The 17,027-nt window shown below is 53.1% G+C and overlaps 8 protein-coding genes across 8 annotated transcripts; 4 read left to right on the forward strand and 4 right to left on the reverse strand.

Annotated features, from left to right (window-relative positions):
- Positions 1–347: 347 nt before the first annotated feature.
- Positions 348–2,247, forward strand: MRS44_002421 (uncharacterized protein; the record flags this gene model as incomplete). The annotated part of the gene is made up of 6 exons (XM_046271537.1): positions 348–432; positions 504–740; positions 792–902; positions 1,027–1,799; positions 1,856–2,089; positions 2,146–2,247. 6 exons carry the CDS (start codon positions 348–350, stop codon positions 2,245–2,247), a joined length of 1,542 nt encoding a protein of 513 aa, XP_046126993.1.
- Positions 2,248–2,756: 509 nt separating this feature from the next.
- MRS44_002422 (uncharacterized protein) lies at positions 2,757–4,134 on the reverse strand (the record flags this gene model as incomplete). The annotated part of the gene is made up of 6 exons (XM_046282547.2): positions 2,757–2,974; positions 3,087–3,158; positions 3,215–3,329; positions 3,419–3,535; positions 3,796–4,042; positions 4,109–4,134. 6 exons carry the CDS (start codon positions 4,132–4,134, stop codon positions 2,757–2,759), a joined length of 795 nt encoding a protein of 264 aa, XP_046126994.1.
- A 792-nt stretch (positions 4,135–4,926) lies between these two features.
- Positions 4,927–7,398, reverse strand: MRS44_002423 (uncharacterized protein; the record flags this gene model as incomplete). The annotated part of the gene is made up of 2 exons (XM_046272313.2): positions 4,927–7,333; positions 7,388–7,398. The coding sequence occupies 2 exons, from the start codon at positions 7,396–7,398 to the stop codon at positions 4,927–4,929; spliced, it is 2,418 nt and encodes an 805-aa protein (XP_046126995.1).
- A 402-nt stretch (positions 7,399–7,800) lies between these two features.
- MRS44_002424 (uncharacterized protein) lies at positions 7,801–8,246 on the forward strand (the record flags this gene model as incomplete). Its single annotated transcript, XM_046284862.2, has 2 exons — positions 7,801–7,838; positions 7,913–8,246. The coding sequence occupies 2 exons, from the start codon at positions 7,801–7,803 to the stop codon at positions 8,244–8,246; spliced, it is 372 nt and encodes a 123-aa protein (XP_046126996.2).
- A 14-nt stretch (positions 8,247–8,260) lies between these two features.
- On the forward strand, positions 8,261–9,244 carry MRS44_002425 (uncharacterized protein; the record flags this gene model as incomplete). Its single annotated transcript, XM_046284863.2, has 1 exon — positions 8,261–9,244. One exon carries the CDS (start codon positions 8,261–8,263, stop codon positions 9,242–9,244), a length of 984 nt encoding a protein of 327 aa, XP_046126997.1.
- A 723-nt stretch (positions 9,245–9,967) lies between these two features.
- MRS44_002426 (uncharacterized protein) lies at positions 9,968–13,783 on the reverse strand (the record flags this gene model as incomplete). The annotated part of the gene is made up of 5 exons (XM_065622817.1): positions 9,968–10,945; positions 11,205–12,686; positions 12,748–12,850; positions 12,907–13,422; positions 13,776–13,783. 5 exons carry the CDS (start codon positions 13,781–13,783, stop codon positions 9,968–9,970), a joined length of 3,087 nt encoding a protein of 1,028 aa, XP_065478889.1.
- Positions 13,784–13,869: 86 nt separating this feature from the next.
- On the forward strand, positions 13,870–15,076 carry MRS44_002427 (uncharacterized protein; the record flags this gene model as incomplete). The annotated part of the gene is made up of 3 exons (XM_046284864.2): positions 13,870–14,230; positions 14,283–14,548; positions 14,600–15,076. The coding sequence occupies 3 exons, from the start codon at positions 13,870–13,872 to the stop codon at positions 15,074–15,076; spliced, it is 1,104 nt and encodes a 367-aa protein (XP_046126999.1).
- Positions 15,077–15,538: 462 nt separating this feature from the next.
- Positions 15,539–16,831, reverse strand: MRS44_002428 (uncharacterized protein; the record flags this gene model as incomplete). The annotated part of the gene is made up of 4 exons (XM_065622818.1): positions 15,539–16,259; positions 16,310–16,482; positions 16,535–16,617; positions 16,669–16,831. The coding sequence occupies 4 exons, from the start codon at positions 16,829–16,831 to the stop codon at positions 15,539–15,541; spliced, it is 1,140 nt and encodes a 379-aa protein (XP_065478890.1).
- Between the last annotated feature and the right edge of the window lie 196 nt (positions 16,832–17,027).

Consider the following 17,027-nt stretch of genomic DNA (forward strand, 5'->3'; position numbering starts at 1 on the left):
TCTCTTGACCGACACGCACGGCTTGTCCGACGTTCGGCTTAGCGCGTGTGCTGTGCTGTGCTCTGCTGTGCCTTGCATCCTTCAGCCTCGCCCGCCTCTCACACCCTCGATCGACAATCAACGAGATTCTTTACAGCGAGCCTGATCGATCATAATACTTCCCCTTTCGGTCGCCCGACTTCTTGAGACATACTTTCGCTCTGGTCATTGCTGTCGGATCGCTCGCCTATCCTTTCATCCCCCGAATCGAGCCCCGTTCCTCCAGCGGCCGCCGGCACCGCTGCATTCTCTTGAGCTTCACTCGTCCACAAGCAGAGCTTTGAGGCCACCCAGCTCAATCCCTCATCATGTCTGCTCGGCCGACAACACCCGCGTCGCCTAAGAACTTCAAGGTCAAGTCCCCGGTCCCGGGGTCGCCAATGTTCGGCTGTGGTACGATCCCCTTCTCTCCAACGATTCCTCGGCGTCGCGTTGCCTTCTTTTCTCTTCTAACCGGTCTCTAGAGCATGTACAACTTCTCTTGACCCAAGGCCAAGAGGTCATGAACAGCTCCATCACACACTACAAGCTGATTCTCCGCGGCATCTTCGATTCGACCCCCATCATCCCACAGACCTCGACGACCCAGGACGGACGGCCCATCACGACTCTCACATCCAACTACCTCTGCCTACAATGCCCCACGACCGTTTCCGAAGACGATCGATTGAAGCATGGAACTAAGAAACAACATCGCTTCTGTTGGTGGCTCTTGACCACTTGACAACACCCGCCCTGCTAACCTGTCGCAGACGTCGACTCCCGAAGTGGCTCCCTCTACTGTCAGATATGTGATGACTTTGTTTGGGATCCCACATTGGAGGAGCTCCGAGTACGAAAGATAGGAACCGGGTCTTTCTCTGGTAAGCACCAAATCATATGGCCGTACAGGGCAACTTTGCCAAACCGGCATTGTCTGGTCTCGGCTGCTTGACACTGCACAGCAACGAATTCTACAGCATGGAGCATGGACTGACGATTGCTCAGGTCGCAAGAGGAAGCATGATGAGCTCTTCCAGGACTCCATTAAGGATGACCCTCGATACATCACCAACAATACCACAACCGCCTCTTGTCGCGCTAACGGCCTTCGCGGCATCTATAACGCTGGAGCCACTTGCTACCAAAACGTTGTCCTCCAAAGCTTCCTCCATAACCCTCTCCTCCGTAACTTTTACCTCAGCGATGGCCACCACGACTGCCAGGTTCCTCACTGCTTGAGCTGCGCCATGGACGATATGTTCCAGGATTTCTATGCTCTCGAGAACACCAACGGCTACACGGCCGCTAACATCTTGTCGGGGTTCTGGATTTCTGAGAAGAAGGCCTTCGAGAATCTGGTAACCACCAAAGAACAAGATGCTCACGAGTTCTTCCAGTTCCTGGCTGAGGAACTTCACGAGCGCAATGGCGACGGCAAGAAGCCAGAGATTGGCAGCGAGCACAGCTGCAACTGCATCATGCACCAGACCTTTTACGGCAAGATGCAAACTACAACCACATGCCAGAACTGCTCGGGACAGAGCAATTCCATCCAGTCCTTCCTAGACCTGAGCCTGGGTCTCGAGAATGTGGTTCAGAAACGAATTAAGAAGACGGGTCTCAAGAAGCCATCGCTGACTCTACAAGACTGTCTGGACGAAGAGTACATCAAGTATGACAAGTGCGAGTATCGTTGCAACAACTGTAGCTCGATCCAGCAAGCAAGGCGACACACCAGCATCAAGCGTTTGCCGAATGTTCTATCAATACAACTAAAGGTGAGTTGGTCTACTGGAATGGCTTGACCAACTGGACGAAACTAATGGTCTTCAAGCGCTTTGAATATAGGCATGGGAGACATGACAGGGCAGCCTCCAAGGTCAGCAACGAGGTGCGATTCCCGCTGCAGCTGAACATGCTGCCCTACACGAATCGTGCCCGCAGTCGTGACAGTCGCGAAAACTTCGAGCTAGAACGATCATGCACCTACGACCTCCTCAGTGTTGTGGTCCATGTCGGCGAGATCGACACCGGCCACTACACATCGTACTGCCGGGTTGGTGATCAGGTAGGCATAACTATTCTTCCAAGGCGATTTAGCGGCGTGCTAACATGTGGTATCAGTGGTTCAAGTTCAATGACCACAAGGTTGAGCTGGCCAGTTTGTCTGATGTACTCGGCGCTCAGGCCTATCTGCTCTTCTACATCATCCGCTCCCTCGCCTAACCCTGTGCTACAGGAAGGGGGCAGGGAGCAAGTATGAACACCGAGCGAGGCCAAGGGGATCATTGATGGAAATTGAAATTGGAAGCACTGGACCGGCGTCAACGGGCATGGATGGCAGGCTCACTGGGGGAGGAAAACAAAGGCAGATGCCCGGAGTGTGATGCATTGCTCGGCGTAAAGATTCAATTTAGCAATTCCCGCAAGGGGCCCACGATATGATGCATGTTGCCTGGTGTATTTTGCTTTCAATATTGCCGACGACTCTACTTTGATCACTTATGGACTGCTAACATGCAAACCGCATCGCAGTCAGCAGAACATAGTAATTATGGGCAGTCAAAGCCACATTTCTCCCGTGAAAGATGACGCTCTTGAGGCTTGTGTTTGGGTAAACAAATCAGGGGTATTTCGTGGCATCTGCCATTCTACGTAGGTGATTGTGTAAAGTAACACTCATGAAAATCGAGGCTTGATTCACACCCCATAGACGTGACGGCTCAGTCTTGTGCTCAGTCAGACTCGTCAGACCGCCAGTCCCATGTGGAACTCTCAAAGTTGGCATAGCAATAATAGTGGTTGCTCAGACCAGAGTGAGCCGGCTCAAATGTAGTCGGGTAGACCTTGAGAGACCGGTAGAGCTTGCTGACGAGGGAGGACATTCTCTCACCCGTGCAGACAATGACGCGCGGTGAAGCTGGCTTTAGCAGCCAGCGGGCGGTGAGGGCAACTGTAGAAGTGTCATATCAGCAAAGGAGAGGATGATGAGGGAGTCGCTGTCCAGGGGGACTTTGACGTGGCAGACTAGAGGTTAGGGTAGTGGCGAGTGGGATTTAGCTTACACTTTGTTTGACAGTCGCTGCTGAAGAAGGGCGGATCGATGATGATGCTGTCTATACTACCCTTGAGTGAGCCTGATTGAAGCCATGTCAGCCCTTGGATCTCATCGATTCGAGGAACAAGTGCATACCCGGAAGCTGGAGAGGCCGTTGAAAGTCGTAAAAGACAAACTCGGGAAAGACGCTGAACCGGTGGTCATGCTCGAACAACACCAGCTTCGGTCTGTCCTCGACAGGCCAATGTCTCTACACGACGCGATGTTACGAGTCAGCAACCATGTCTCTCCCCATGTAGGTGCGCCTTGTCACTTCTGCAGAGGATAATATCTTCTTACCAGGCGGTTCTTGAGCGCGACGAATACGCTCGGCGTCGATAGGACGCCAATGGTCGAGCTGGCGGATGCGCCGTCGAGGAGCTGGTCGGCCAGGACAAAGGCCGTATCGTCAAGGAACTAGCGAACCCCATGTTAGCCTGTATACTTGGCTGTACCTGTTTCATAATAATCATGAACTTTGGACGTTGGGCGTCCTGATGCCAAGAGCTGAGTCCCGTGGGCCAGTACGTAATGGTAACCTAATGGGCAGGACACCCAGAAAGCCGATCGCGATGCCATCTCCACCACGACCTGGGGTAAAACCCACTGGACGCTGACGACCTTGTGCTGCTTTATATGCAGGTGTTGTATCCTTCGTCGACAAACTTGTTACGTACCCAAAACTGCGACTCGTTCCAGTCCTCTACAAAAGCCGCCATGCTCAGCGGCTGCTGATCCGGGTCCTCGTCCGGGGTGTTGTCCTCTTCTTCTTCCACATCGTCGTCTCCTCCGGGGCCGACGACCCCGGACACGGCTCCGGCTCTGGGGGCGACCCCGGTCTTGAGCTTCTCAAACGTCTTTCGGTGGGCGTCCTTTTCGGCGTGGAACTCGGCCAACGCGGCCAGGGCGTGACTCGAGAGGCTTCTGCGAAAGAGAACGGTACAAGTCAGCAAGCTGGGGACTTTGTATGCTATTGGGATTGGGTCTCACATGGGCTCTTCATCGTCAAAAGACATCGGGAATCTGTCGTCGAGAGATTTCCTCTTTCGTTCCGTGGGCGGCTGAGGTTCAAAGATTCGGCTTTGGAAGGCGTGATCTTAGTGATGGTGGGGTTTTTCTGAGAGGGCATGGCGGGGCATCATACGGGCCCGGATTCTCGGCGTCTCTAGGGTAGCTATGTTGGACCATGACATCTACCTAAGTATTCACAGTGGCTACCACGAATCATGTTCCTCTTTCTTACCTGCTGACATAGAATTTTGGCGTGTTTTAAGCTAGAAGATTTCCTGCTGGCAAATGGGGGTGTGGAACTCTGCTCATGGGGTGGTCAAAAGTGGAGTTGGTCTTCGAGGTGAGAGAAAGGGATCAAGGCCCTTGGCAAAAGGTGAACAGACATCAAGTGAACTACAGGCAATAGGCAGGACAGTACCATTCCTGTCAATAATCAAAGGTGCAAGGGGTATCAACAGTTGGATAGATAGGGGACCCGGGCAACAATTGGGATGAACCCACCCATTCGTTGTCGACTGGTGATCGAGCTGATTATTGGACGTATCGAAAGAAGCCCCGACGAAAAATAGACCTTGAGGCATAACTTGGCTGGCTCACGCGCAAGAAAGTTTCCCATTTGATATTTATCTGTTGTGAGACTGAAACAGTCGACCAGAGTAACCACTCCACCAAGGCAAATCTACCTGTCTAGCACAACTCCCATAAAGCAAATCGCAATCCCTGACACTCGAATCCTCGATAACGCCTCGCATGCTTTCATAACCGTGACATCTTGAAAAAACATGTGCCTAGACACCTTAATGAGATATGTACTGGAAAACAGCCGATACCTCGGCTTCCCCACACTCTTGTCTTAGCAGCAAGTCTTGAATAGGCTTCAGGCCCTCGTTGACAAAGTGGTTCCATGTGCTGGTATCACCATACAACATTGCCGGTGCCTTGATGTACTGCTTCCCATCCGGCTTGCAACGTCTGCACTTGAAGGTCTCGTGAGTGTCACTCTTGGTGTTGGGCCGGTACTGGAAGAGCTCGCGGAGACTGTCCAGAGAGAAATGACGCTCGACGTCTTCTGCCGAGTCCACGACGCACGAAGACAAACTTTGCTTGTGAGACTGCCGCTGGAAGATCTTCTCCTCGATCGTACCCGTGGCAATGAAGCGGTAGACGAAACAGTCCTTCTTCTGCCCGTCACGCCACACTCGCGCCAGAGCTTGCTGGTCCGCTGCGGGATTCCAGTCAGGATCAAATAGAACGAGACGGTTGGCACCAATGAGGTTGATACCACAGCCGCCTGCCTTGCTGCTGAGCAAGAAGACAAACTCATCACCGTTGGGGTCGTTGAATCGATCAACGAGCTTCTGACGCTTGTTGACATTCATGGTTCCATCAAGACGAAGGCAACCGTACTGTCGAGATCGGCAGAGCCGCTCAAAGAGATCCAGAGTCGAGGTGTAGTTGCTGATCAGCACAATCTTGTCGTTCGTGTCCTGGCGAATACGGGCCAGCATACGATCCAAGACGGCCATTTTGCCCGAGTACCACGACTTGACCTCTCGATCTCGACCGCGAGACTCCTTTGGAACGTAGTCTTCAGGGCAACACCCCTCGGAACCAGGCAAGTCGTCAGAGAGGTTCAACAGATCGGGATGGTTGCAGAGCTTCTTCAAGATGTTGATGGCCTTCAGCGGCTGACTTCCCTTGCCTCGAAGGAGAGCCTGAATGTCTGGACTCTTGATAAAATAGTTGTAGAGGTCGAATTGGAAGGGCGCCAGGTTGCAGAACACGACGTGCTCATACTTGACGGGCAAGTACTTGGAGAGAATGTCGTTCGTGCGGCGAATCAAGAACTTGTTCACAACACTGAGCAGCTCCCCCGTGCATTCGTCACCCTTTTTGCGATCGGCCTCTGAAGCGTCGGCATCTCGACCTCGCAGAATGGGAATTTCGAAACGCTTGCGGAACTCTTGTCTTGTTCCAAGCAAATTGGGGTTCGCGAAACTTGTGAGCGAGAAGTACTCAGTAAGATCGTTCTGGATAGGGGTACCAGTGAGAATGACTCGTCTTGTGACGTTGAGGCTGTTGAGGGCATTGAAGGTGTTGCTGTCACCATTCTTGAGACGATGACCCTCGTCGCAGAATAGCAAACCAATCTTCGTGTGCTTGAGTTCTTCCACGTTCAGTCGCAGGGTTTCGTAAGAGACAATGATGACGGGGCGAGTCACAGATCGACCGCTTGCGATGGCCCATTGCCGAAGCTGGCGAGTGAGCTCTTCCTTGCTTGCCTTTCCGTCGATCGCAAATGGGTGGATGGCATTAGCACCCAGCCATTTCACCAACTCGTTTGCCCAGTTCTTGACCAAACTGGCAGGGCAAACGACGATGGCCTTCTGGATGGTCGACTTTCCAGCCTCTGGGGATTGCTTGAGCAATGTCCACATGAGGGAAATGCACTGAAGTGTCTTGCCTAGACCCATCTCGTCTGCCATAATGCAGCCATTGGCCTTTTCGTCAATCATGCCCGTCACACACCGATACATGAACTTGACACCTTCAACTTGATGTGGGCGAAGAATCTTGGCGAGTTTGGGATCAATCACCACCGGAACTCGAGGGTGATCTCCGTCTACCTTCTTCTTGATGCCGAGGATTTCGGCCAAACTCTTGTGAACGAGCGGCGCGTCGAGCTTCTCAGCTGGGGCGTCGGCCTTGGGCGCTTCGATTGCCTTGGGAGTATCCTTGGGCTTATCATCGATAGTTGGGTCATAGAGAACAATGGCAAACTCGCCACTAGGGTCGTGCAAGGGCTTGGCAATGAATACGGCGCCCTGTCGAAGACCAAGGGTAGGAGGGGCGCGATTGGGGTTGTATGCGGTGCTGTCCTTGTTCTTGAGAGGTACTGTGAATGCCTTGCGAAAAACTAGTCCCTTGTCCTTGGCCTGAAACACGGGGAATCTGTTGACGTCTCGAGTAGCGAGTGCAAGGCGGTCCTGGTTCGAGTACGGCTTATCATTGTCTGTCTCGCCGTCGGCACCTGTATAGTCGACCTTTCTCCGCTTTCTCGCCGGTCTGTCGGTCGCGGGAGTCCGTCCGGCGACTCCCGGGCACTTGAATGGCTTGTGAAGTCGGTCGAGAGATTGCGGTGTATGCATGCGTCGGCCGATGGTCTTGTCCTTGCCAGCCAGCGGCGTCGACACGGAAGGTGACCTGGAGGGTGTCAATTCGCCTGGTACTGAGTTGAGAAATGGGGTGACAACTTACGGAGCAGTCATATCGTCTCTTCTCGCTGTGAACAAGCCCTTAGAGAGGTTTGAAGCGGATTGAAAGCTGCTTTGTCACCAGCCGTGATCATGGAAGGGTAAATAGCTGAGGGAGGCGCGACCAGTGACTCAACGCGACAGCAGGCAGACACGCTGTCACGTGCCACGCCACCAACAACAATTCCGCACTACGTAGTACGCGCCCGAGGACTCCGAGACCGCCGAGGGTCTTCCGCTGGGCCATGCGGTGTTAGTGAGAATAGCGCCTGGCCTCCACCAGCTTAGGTAACCTTGCGCGAGCAGCCAAGCAAGTTTATTATGTTTGTCGATGGGGCCGGTGGCAAGGCGTGCAATTTCTCTTCAATTTCTCCTTGTTTTTCCTCATCTCCTCGAGTGCATTGAACACGGTCGGAAATGCTGTCTGAAAGCCCCTTCGTTGTTGCGCCGTCTGGGTACGTCCAAATACGCCGATCTTGCTGCTTTCAATGGCTTTCTCCAACCTCAGAACCACTAACACATCCTCCAGCGTCAATCTCTCAGCCTCCGATCAAAGCCGATCGGCCAGCGGTGGGGATGGCTTTGCCGAGCATCGAACCGCTGGACCGACCCCTCTCCAAGTCGCCATTGCTGAGCGTCGCACTGGAATTGTGACCGCGACAGTTGCTGGACATTTCGCCCACTGGCAGTACTTGACCCGATACCGCCGAATTGATCTTCATGCCACAGCGAATCGGCGTCCACTGGCGATACTAGGTTTGGCCTGGGGCGTCGTCTACGTCGGCGTGCTGAGCACCATCACCATCGCCCAGCGCAACGTCTCGAGGCGATCTGATCAGCTACTCCGGCAATCGCAGTCGTGAGAAATAGTGTCACTATGTCGGCTGACTTCTGGGCTGGCTATCTGAGCGGTGCTGTTGGAATTATTATTGGAAACCCGCTTGATGTGATCAAAGTACGACTTCAGGCGCAACACAGCACCCCAGTTTCAAACACGCCTCCCAACCCGGTCCTTGGAACAACAGCAGCAGCTCGCGCAATTAGCCAAGGCCCCTCGCCATATGCTCGCTACTTTGGAAACTCGGCCTCTCTGGTCACCGGCACCGCTGCGCCAATCCTTGGGTATGGCGCCCTGAATGCTCTTCTCTTTGTCTCTTATAACCGCACCGAGGCGGCATTGAACAATGCCTTTTCGACTTCGGGAAACCTCTGGAATACATGGATTGCTGGCGCCGTGGGAGGTCTCGCAACTTGGGTTGTCAGCACTCCTACTGAGCTCATCAAGTGTCGAGCACAGCTTGCTTCCCCACCCCTGTCGAGCTGGGCCATCACGAAACAGATCTGGCGGAACGAGGGCATTCGTGGCCTCTACTTTGGCGGTGGTGTGACGGCACTCCGTGATAGTATTGGTTATGGCTTCTACTTCTGGTCCTACGAACTAAGTACTCGTTGGCTTGCCACCGAACCAGGAGAGGAGTCCTCGTTTCAGCATGAGGCTGCCAAAGTTCTTTTGTGTGGAGGATTAGCTGGTGTCGCGACTTGGGCTAGCATCTTTCCTCTCGATGTCATCAAAACTCGAGTCCAAGCTCAGCCTTGGGTTCAACAAGCAGAAACATCTCCCCTCCTTCAATCAAATGGTGTCTCGCGGCCCAGCAGGACTGGCGCGCTTCAGATTGCGCAACAAGCATACAGGGAAGAAGGCGCCCGGGTGTTCTTCCGAGGATTGACTGTCTGCAGCGTGCGAGCCTTCATGGTCAATGCCGTTCAGTGGGCGGTCTATGAATGGGTCATGTATGAGCTGGGACACGGCCGAAAACAATCTGTCTCAGACGGCATGCAGGTTGAGTTGGCTCAAACATGAGCTGATACATCTGCTGAGGTTCAGAGCAAGGACTTTCTCCTCAACCTATCAGGACCATGCAGGAGAAGATCTGAAGAGGGACGGGTGAGACATCGGGGAGTTTGTGATGGGTTTACAGCGATCCACTATCAACTACGACCGCTGCGATGAAACCGTACTCTCTCGATTCTCCTTGACAATGGCAACACCTTGGGCACAACCCAGTACAAAACCCCAAGGAAATGCCCTCTAGCAGGTGTTGAAATCAACCGGGCTTGCGCAGGACCCTTGAAGGCCATAAGGCGTGGGAAGCAAGGTCATTCAACATGCCATCGGATGCCTAGGTATTCAAACAAGAGGAACACTACCGAACCAGATAGATGGAAGATAACCCCCTTAAAATTTGCAAAAAGTACAAGTGTTTGACATGGGCTGCAAATGATTTTTGGTGTAACTTTTCTTGCAATTGAACTTGACGGAATAAGCCAGTACAACGGAACAAGACTGGGACGAGATCGGCCGTTAGCTGCGCGGCCCAAACCTCACAAGTATAATCAGCTTCGGATGTTTACAAACTTGGCGAGATGAAATACAGCATTCTTAACTCCTGACGTCCAGCCTATCAACCTTATTCTACGCCATCAGTGAACTTTCGTACGATAATCCAGGCGCCATTAACCCAACCCCCCCTTTCCCGGCTCAAGATACCTCCTTTTGAGAGTGGCTTATCTCTCATATCCCTTCCTAGGCAGTGCCCTTTTCTCCAGCAACCCCGCGCCACCCTTCGAGACCGGTTTCCTTGTTCCAGCGTTGGGTATCCTCGTCATATTGCTGGAGCCACTTAGCCATAGCATCACTAGCCTGGGCTGCAATCTCCTCCTTGGTTTCGCGTACAGCTGTGCCATCGGTCTCGACCCGCTTCAAAGACGAGTTCGAGTTCTTCTCGTCGCGCTCCTTCCGTTTCTTCTCTCTGTCTGCCAGCCACTCTTTGCGTCCAGCAAGGTACTTGGCACTATGCCCTAGACCGGCGCTCTCGTGTGAGATGCCCTTATGAGAGCGCTCAAGTGGGGGAGCAGTAAAGAACAGGACACGACCGTTGCTGTCGTGCTGGAAGTTCTGTCGGAGCTCTTCTGGGAGAGCCTCGTTGATGTTGTCGGGTAGAGTGTACACCTCTGGTGGTCGTGGCGGGTTGTATACGTTACCAGCCTGCATAGGTGCACCTGGGTTGGGTGCCATGGGGGTGCGCGCAACGGGCGGGACTTGGACTTGGTTGTATGCCTGGGCCATTTGGTTACCCATCGGCGTCTGCTGATGCATAACAGGCATCGCGTGCGCATAATTCGGGGTAAAGCCTTGGGCATAGCCGGCCTGTGGGTGCTGAGGTTGGTGCTGATATTGCACAGGGCGCACTGCTACTTGGGGCTGGGGAGGACCAAGGTGAGGAGGATGAGGAATAGGCACGGGAGTCTGATGAACCTGCGGAGGCGGCGCTCCTGGCGTGACGGGCTGGAAGTGAGGCGTCATATGGGCGTTGTACTGAACAGGCGAGGGAGATGGCCCTCCAGGATATGGCATAGAGGGGTGCCTCACGGAGGGATCCGCGGGCATGCTTCCAGGTACCGAGAGCATTGATGCGCGCCGACCGGCATCAAGGCTGACGTCGGGAAGTGGAACGGCCGACATGGGCTGCGGCGGAGGGGTGGGTTCCGGAGGCGGCGACTCCTATGAGACAGGGTTTATGTCAGTCCGGTGCAGCAAAAACGGTGGAAGAACAACAATGATATGGGAACCTGAGGCACAAAAATTGTTCGTGAATCAGGCGTTGAGACCCAAACGGTCACGGATGGGGAAGAAGGGCAGGGATTGTGCATGGCTGATTGCTGATAACGGATCTCGTGGTCGCCAACGAACAAACGGACCACGCACCACCATGACACTGGCAGTACACCAAGGTAGAGAGGGTATGGACTTCTTTACTCACATTAGGTTCTCGTGGCCGGCGATGCACAGCTCCCACAATTGGGGGAGCGTTGGGGCTTCCCCATGTGGGCTTGGGCAGCTCATCAGTTTCCTTTGCATCCTCACGCAACAGGTGCTTGATAGGGCTGGGTATCTTCTTCATCCGTCGGGCGACATCATAGAGGTCCATTTCGTAGTCCTTGTCGCGCACTTCATCTGGCACGCAGCTGGCCCACGTCTTGATCTTGTTAAATCGGAACTTTTCCTCGTTGTAACGCGACTCGCACACGTATATCTCCTTGTCAAGAGGGAACCCTCGAGGACGACCTTTGTTGAAACGTGTCACAAACATGACAAAGCAGCGGTCGAGGACTTCTTCGATTTGATGGTCTCGGTACTGGCCCGTCTTGACAACCTCATGTTCAAAGAAATGCTTCTCGAACCGATGCACTGTTTGCTCTGGTCGGTAGTACCAGCAGGCATTGATCCACCTTTGACCAGCGCGATCTTGCCATGTGCGGTAGATCTGAGCCACGGTTGGTTTGGCCAAGTCATTGGGGTTTCGGATGTGAACCCAGTCACCTGCTTCAATATTAGCTTTGTTCACGAGACGAGGAGTGAGCAACCCCGTTTCCCTCGTATACGTACCAACTTTCCAGGACTGATCATTGTACACAATCTCCGCCAAGGGTAGTTTGCCGTCTTCATCCCGGAAATCATCGTCAGGCTTGGCCTTCTCCTGCTCAGCAAGGAAGCGAGCCTGCTTCTGGAGCTCCACGGCGGCCTGATATACTTCGCTTTCGTCCTCGTTATAACGCTTGGCATTTTCGAACATGAGCTCGATATCTTGCATGACGTGGTCGACGCTTTGGTACTTCTTCCGCTTCGCCTTCTTCTTGATGTTGTCGAGAGCAATAGGGTTGCCGATTGTCTGGTAGTAGTCGGGGACAGCGGCCTTGTCAGGTAGCTTCTCGAAAGCAAGAATGAGGAGGTTGCCGTCATCATCTCTTGGCTTTCTTAGACCCTTGAGAAGCGACGAGATCCGCGCCTCAGTTGGGGTCAGCACACTTGGGGGTCGTCCTCGTCGCTTGTGTGCATCATCATCCTTGTCCACGTCTCGATCTCTCCGGCCAGAGGTACGTCGTCTTCGACCCCAGTGTCGTCCGCCTTCGTCGTCTGAGTCATCATCATCATCGTCATCTTCCTCTTCCTCTTCTTCCTCGTCCTCTTCCTCTTCTTCATCCTCCTCTTCGTCATCTTCAGCTGGCGGAGATTCCTCTGCAGGTGGGAGCTCGCCTAGATCTGGCAATTTCGCGTCATCCGCAGTGATATGCCCTTTGTCGACTAGCTTATTGAGTTCTTCAACAAACACCTCCCTCAATCGAACGGCAGCGCCGAAAATGGGAGCGGACGGACGGTTGTAGACCTGAGCATTGTGGCAGATTTGCGCAACATCCTTGACAAATTCGGCGAAGGAGTTGTACTGCTTCTTTTGAGTTTTTCCCTACCCTCGTGTCAACAACACTGTCGCAACCCTAAATAATAGCCTGGTGCCCATAACTTACTCGAACAGTACTGAAGGCGACAGGCTCCGATATGATCTCGAAGTAATCAGGCAGGACTCGTCGATTGGGAATGCGCTGGAAACCGCCGGCAAGTGGTTCGCCACTGTGCACCGATGTTTGTTAGTATCTACACCATGAGGCGTGGGACGGGAAACATACTTCTCCTCGACACTACAGAGGTAGGTCGCGAGATTGTGAATCAAGCGATACAAATCAGGACGTCCTTGCTGGTCCAGCTCGCCCTCAGCATCCTCCTCACCCTCGGCATCCTCATCGCCCTCAGCGTCCATGTCAACATCAGGATCGCCTTCGGCATCCACGTCGGCATCCGGGCCATCCTTCATCTCGACATCTTCATTGGCTGCCTTTGCCTCGATCGATTCGCGCACCTCGGGCGCGTTCGCCCTCCGAGTCGACATGGCGAGGTTCTGGGGCCGCTCGGGCGCAGTCGCAACGCGTGGACGGGTTTGAGTCGCGATTCGCGATTGTCGTGGGATATGGTAAAAGGCGCAATTGCCGGGAGAGTATGATCGAGAAGCAGGAATGTCAAATTTCGCGAAAGCTGATGGTGCTTGATTGGGAAGGTACGTACTTGGACTTTCGACATGCAGTCTGAACCTTGGAGGTGCAAGAGCGCGTTCGCCCTTGCGCGCTTCGGGGCTAGTATAAAGGTGGCTAGATGGTGCGTATATATCGTGTGACGGGTTCCAATATGACAATATTCGCACAGTGCCGGGGATGCGCTCTGATCGCCAACATGGCCGTACCAACTTGTCGCCAAGGATTGATTAATTCACTTTTCTTTGTAGATGGGTTCGAAAATAGCTTCTTTGAAGAATACGACGGTTATTGACTGCTGATAAAATTAGTATAGGTCTTTCAGAGCGTGTTTTTGAATACTATTCACTTGCCCTCGTGAGGCTCAGCTTCTCAGAGGTTCCCCCAAATTCCTTGCCTTCAACGCTCCTACGCTGGCTCTCTCTGTGCCCCTCCCTCATCGTTGTCCGCCTTTTGAACTCCATACCTACCTGCCCATCTTCTGTACTGACCGATAACGAGCTTTTTGCGCCTCTAAATTTTGGTGTTTTCTCTGTTGACGGCCTCCCGAAGACTCGTTAAATCATGCGAGCTCGCTACAAGGGCCCTGCCGGTACCGGTATTCTGGAGATGTCTGATGATGCAACAGTTCAGGCCGTCTTTGATGAACTGCGGGCCAAATCCGGCATCGCCAGCTTCAGCATCAAATATGGCCCGCCTATGGCAATGAAAACTCTTGAGCCCAGTCAGGGTGATCAGAATGCTCGATCTCTTGGCCTTCACGGAGAAACCCTCACCATCGTTCCCGAAGAGATGCCACCTGCTCCCGAAGTGCCAGCTCAGACGGCTGCTGCCCAACAACGCACCGCGACATCGCGGACAGCCAAAAAGAACGAGAGCCCAGAGGATGTTAACGTACCATGGCCAGAACGTGAAGGCACATTGTGTGAGTATTGCGACACTGCCATCGCTCTGACATAATCTCTGACAGGAAGTAGTGCTTCGAGTCATGCCTAGCGACAATAGCTGTCTGTTCACAGCCTTTGGTGGCGCCTTGCCAAAGCAGATCCCTGCACAGCAACTGAGGAGGATGATGGCAGATTACATCGTGCAGCACCCGGAAGACTACTCGGAGGTTGTGCTGGGCAGTTCACCAAGCCAATATTGCCGCAGCATCCAGGACCCTGACCGCTGGGGCGGAGGCATTGAGCTGAGCATCTTGTCTTCCATTTTTGACATTCAAATTTGTACATTTGATGTCCAGGTTCGTACTCCCTGGTTGCTTGCTCTACGGATAGCTCTGACTGTTCTCAAGGCCCAAAATCTCATCAACTTTGGTGAGGAGAAGAGGGATCGCTGTATCCTGGTATACTCCGGTATACACTATGACAGGGTCGCTTTCAGCTACTCAGAATACCCCCACGATACCCCGTCGCTTCCCCCAGAGATGGATCGGACAGTCTGGCCCACAGACGATGATGAGGTGCTTGAGCAGGCCCATAAGCTGGTGAAGAAGCTCAACGCAGCTCACTACTACACTGACACAGAGGGATTGATCCTCAAATGCGACGTCCCAGGGTGTGATTGGATAGGCAGTGGTCAGCTCGAGGGTCGGAAGCATGCGGAATTGACAGGTCACGTTGACTTGAGTGAGATCCAGGACGAGGGTGACAATGTGCTTCGCAAGTGTGACACGTTCGGGTGTCACTTTATAGGACAGGGGGATAGGGCGATGAGGGAGCACACCGTAGACACAGCCCACGAGCGCTTTTCTATTATTCCAGACTGGTGAAATGGGTGGATATAGTTGAACGGAGCATATATATGGGTAACAAGATTAACTTGGCCATTCGACACACGTTTATAGCTTACACTCTAGCGTGAGGATTTAGGAAATGCCCAGTCACATGCCGAATCGCCAAATTGAATATCTGTTCCCTTGTTACGACCTTGATTGCGCACCAAGGACTTTATTCTTCCTGATTCTATTGTACATATTGTACATACATGGTGGTTGGATGGTTGCTTAGCCCTGACAGTGCCTGATCAGCTGCCCCTGTTGTAGTACACCCCGGAAGGGACCCAATCGGCAGCTTCGAAGAACCTCTCAGTCCCAATGCCCATGCAGTTCCCTAACCTTTGACTGACTCCCGATGATACTGCGCCGAAGACCTGGATTGATGAAACCTCCGGTTCATGATGCCGATGTCAAGTTGCTGCATGACTTGTCCATGCCCATCAACTGGAAAGCGACTCAGTTGGTCTTCTCGGGGAGCTCCCGCCCGGGAACCGAATCGATGTTGGCGAGTGACAAATTGAGGAATTCATGCTTGTTTGTCCAGTTCTGTTGACTTTCGGCGTACTCCTTCATCTGCGGGGCAGGAGGTGGAGGATCGGTAATCTTGGTGATCAAATAGGCCGTTGAGGCCTCGGCGATGCCATAGACAAGCACACCAACCAGGGGGATCTTGACCAGGACGTAGAAGCCGAACCCAAAGCCGAAAAGAACACCTTCACGGCTGCGGAACCAGTTTCGCTTCTGTTCTTTGGTGAAGTGAACTCGGGCAAAATAGGGCTCAAGCAGCTCTCGCATCAGACTTCTTGACGAAAAGTAGCTCTGGAGGAAAATAACGAGGTACTTTCGAGGCAGGAAGATGCCTGTGCCGAAGATGACGGATGCCGGGCCTAACCCGACTGCGTTGTTGAAGGTGTAGAAACTGGCAGCGGGGAGCACAAAGCGACCAATGACAGGGGCATATGAAAGGGCAAAGACGGCGAGGGAGATCGCGCCCTTGCGGAGAAATCGATAGAGAAACATCGAAACAGCTTGAGCTGTGCTCTCTGAGTGTGTGCTTCCATCAGATGCCCTATACCCCTTGAGATTGGGATAATACATGTCTCGAAGCTCAGAAGGGTTATCGTTCTTGTGCTTGCGGACATAGGTCATATCCACCCACTGTAGCGACTGCATGAAGCTGTGGTGGGTTGGTAAGTGTTCAGATAACATCAACCAGGTCAAGCTTACAGGTTATCGAGAGTCGGCACTACATAGCGCATGAGGGCCATGAGAAAGAAGGGGACTTGAAGGACATATTCAGCAACAAAGTCGAGGCCGCCAACAAGCTTGTCATCCCACGTCACGGCATCAAGGGATATGAAGAGCGAGATGAACCATATCAACACTTTGATACCAATTATCTGACCATGTTAGCCCTGCGAAGCTTCTGAGTCCGTTGAGGTGTGAGCATACCGGAATAGCGATGACGAGCCGAATTGCGAGCCCCGCAACGACAGCTATGGCAGCTTGACGATAGTGATCAGTGGTGAAGAGTGCTGGGTTCTGAAGTGCTCGATGGGCTGTGACATGGAGTTAGCTTGACCAACTGTGGAAGAGACCGATCTCCGGCAATGTATACTTGCCTCCCACCAAGGTCAATTGAGCTCCCCGAATTATGGCATTGAAGTCAAAGTGGGACAAGTCGAACTTCTCCTCCAACTTCTCTTTCAGCTTATCTTTATCCACCTGTATCTTATCGGAAGACGACATTTTGGTTGGGAGAATAGGGCTGGTCTTGGAACGAAGCTATCCAGCCTGACACACGACCCTGCTTCGGTAGAGCTTACGGTAGCTCAAAGTGGCACGATGTCAAAGTGTCAGAAGGCGGGGGCTTGCCTCCGATGGTAGAAGAACAGGGGATCTCAACGAAGTTGCCCAGGGCGTACAGTGTCTCAAGCTCCAAAGC

Source organism: Fusarium solani, assembly GCF_023522795.1.
Source record: "Fusarium solani strain SB1 chromosome Unknown bctg00000001, whole genome shotgun sequence".
NCBI classification, from domain to species: Eukaryota; Fungi; Ascomycota; class Sordariomycetes; order Hypocreales; family Nectriaceae; genus Fusarium; species Fusarium solani.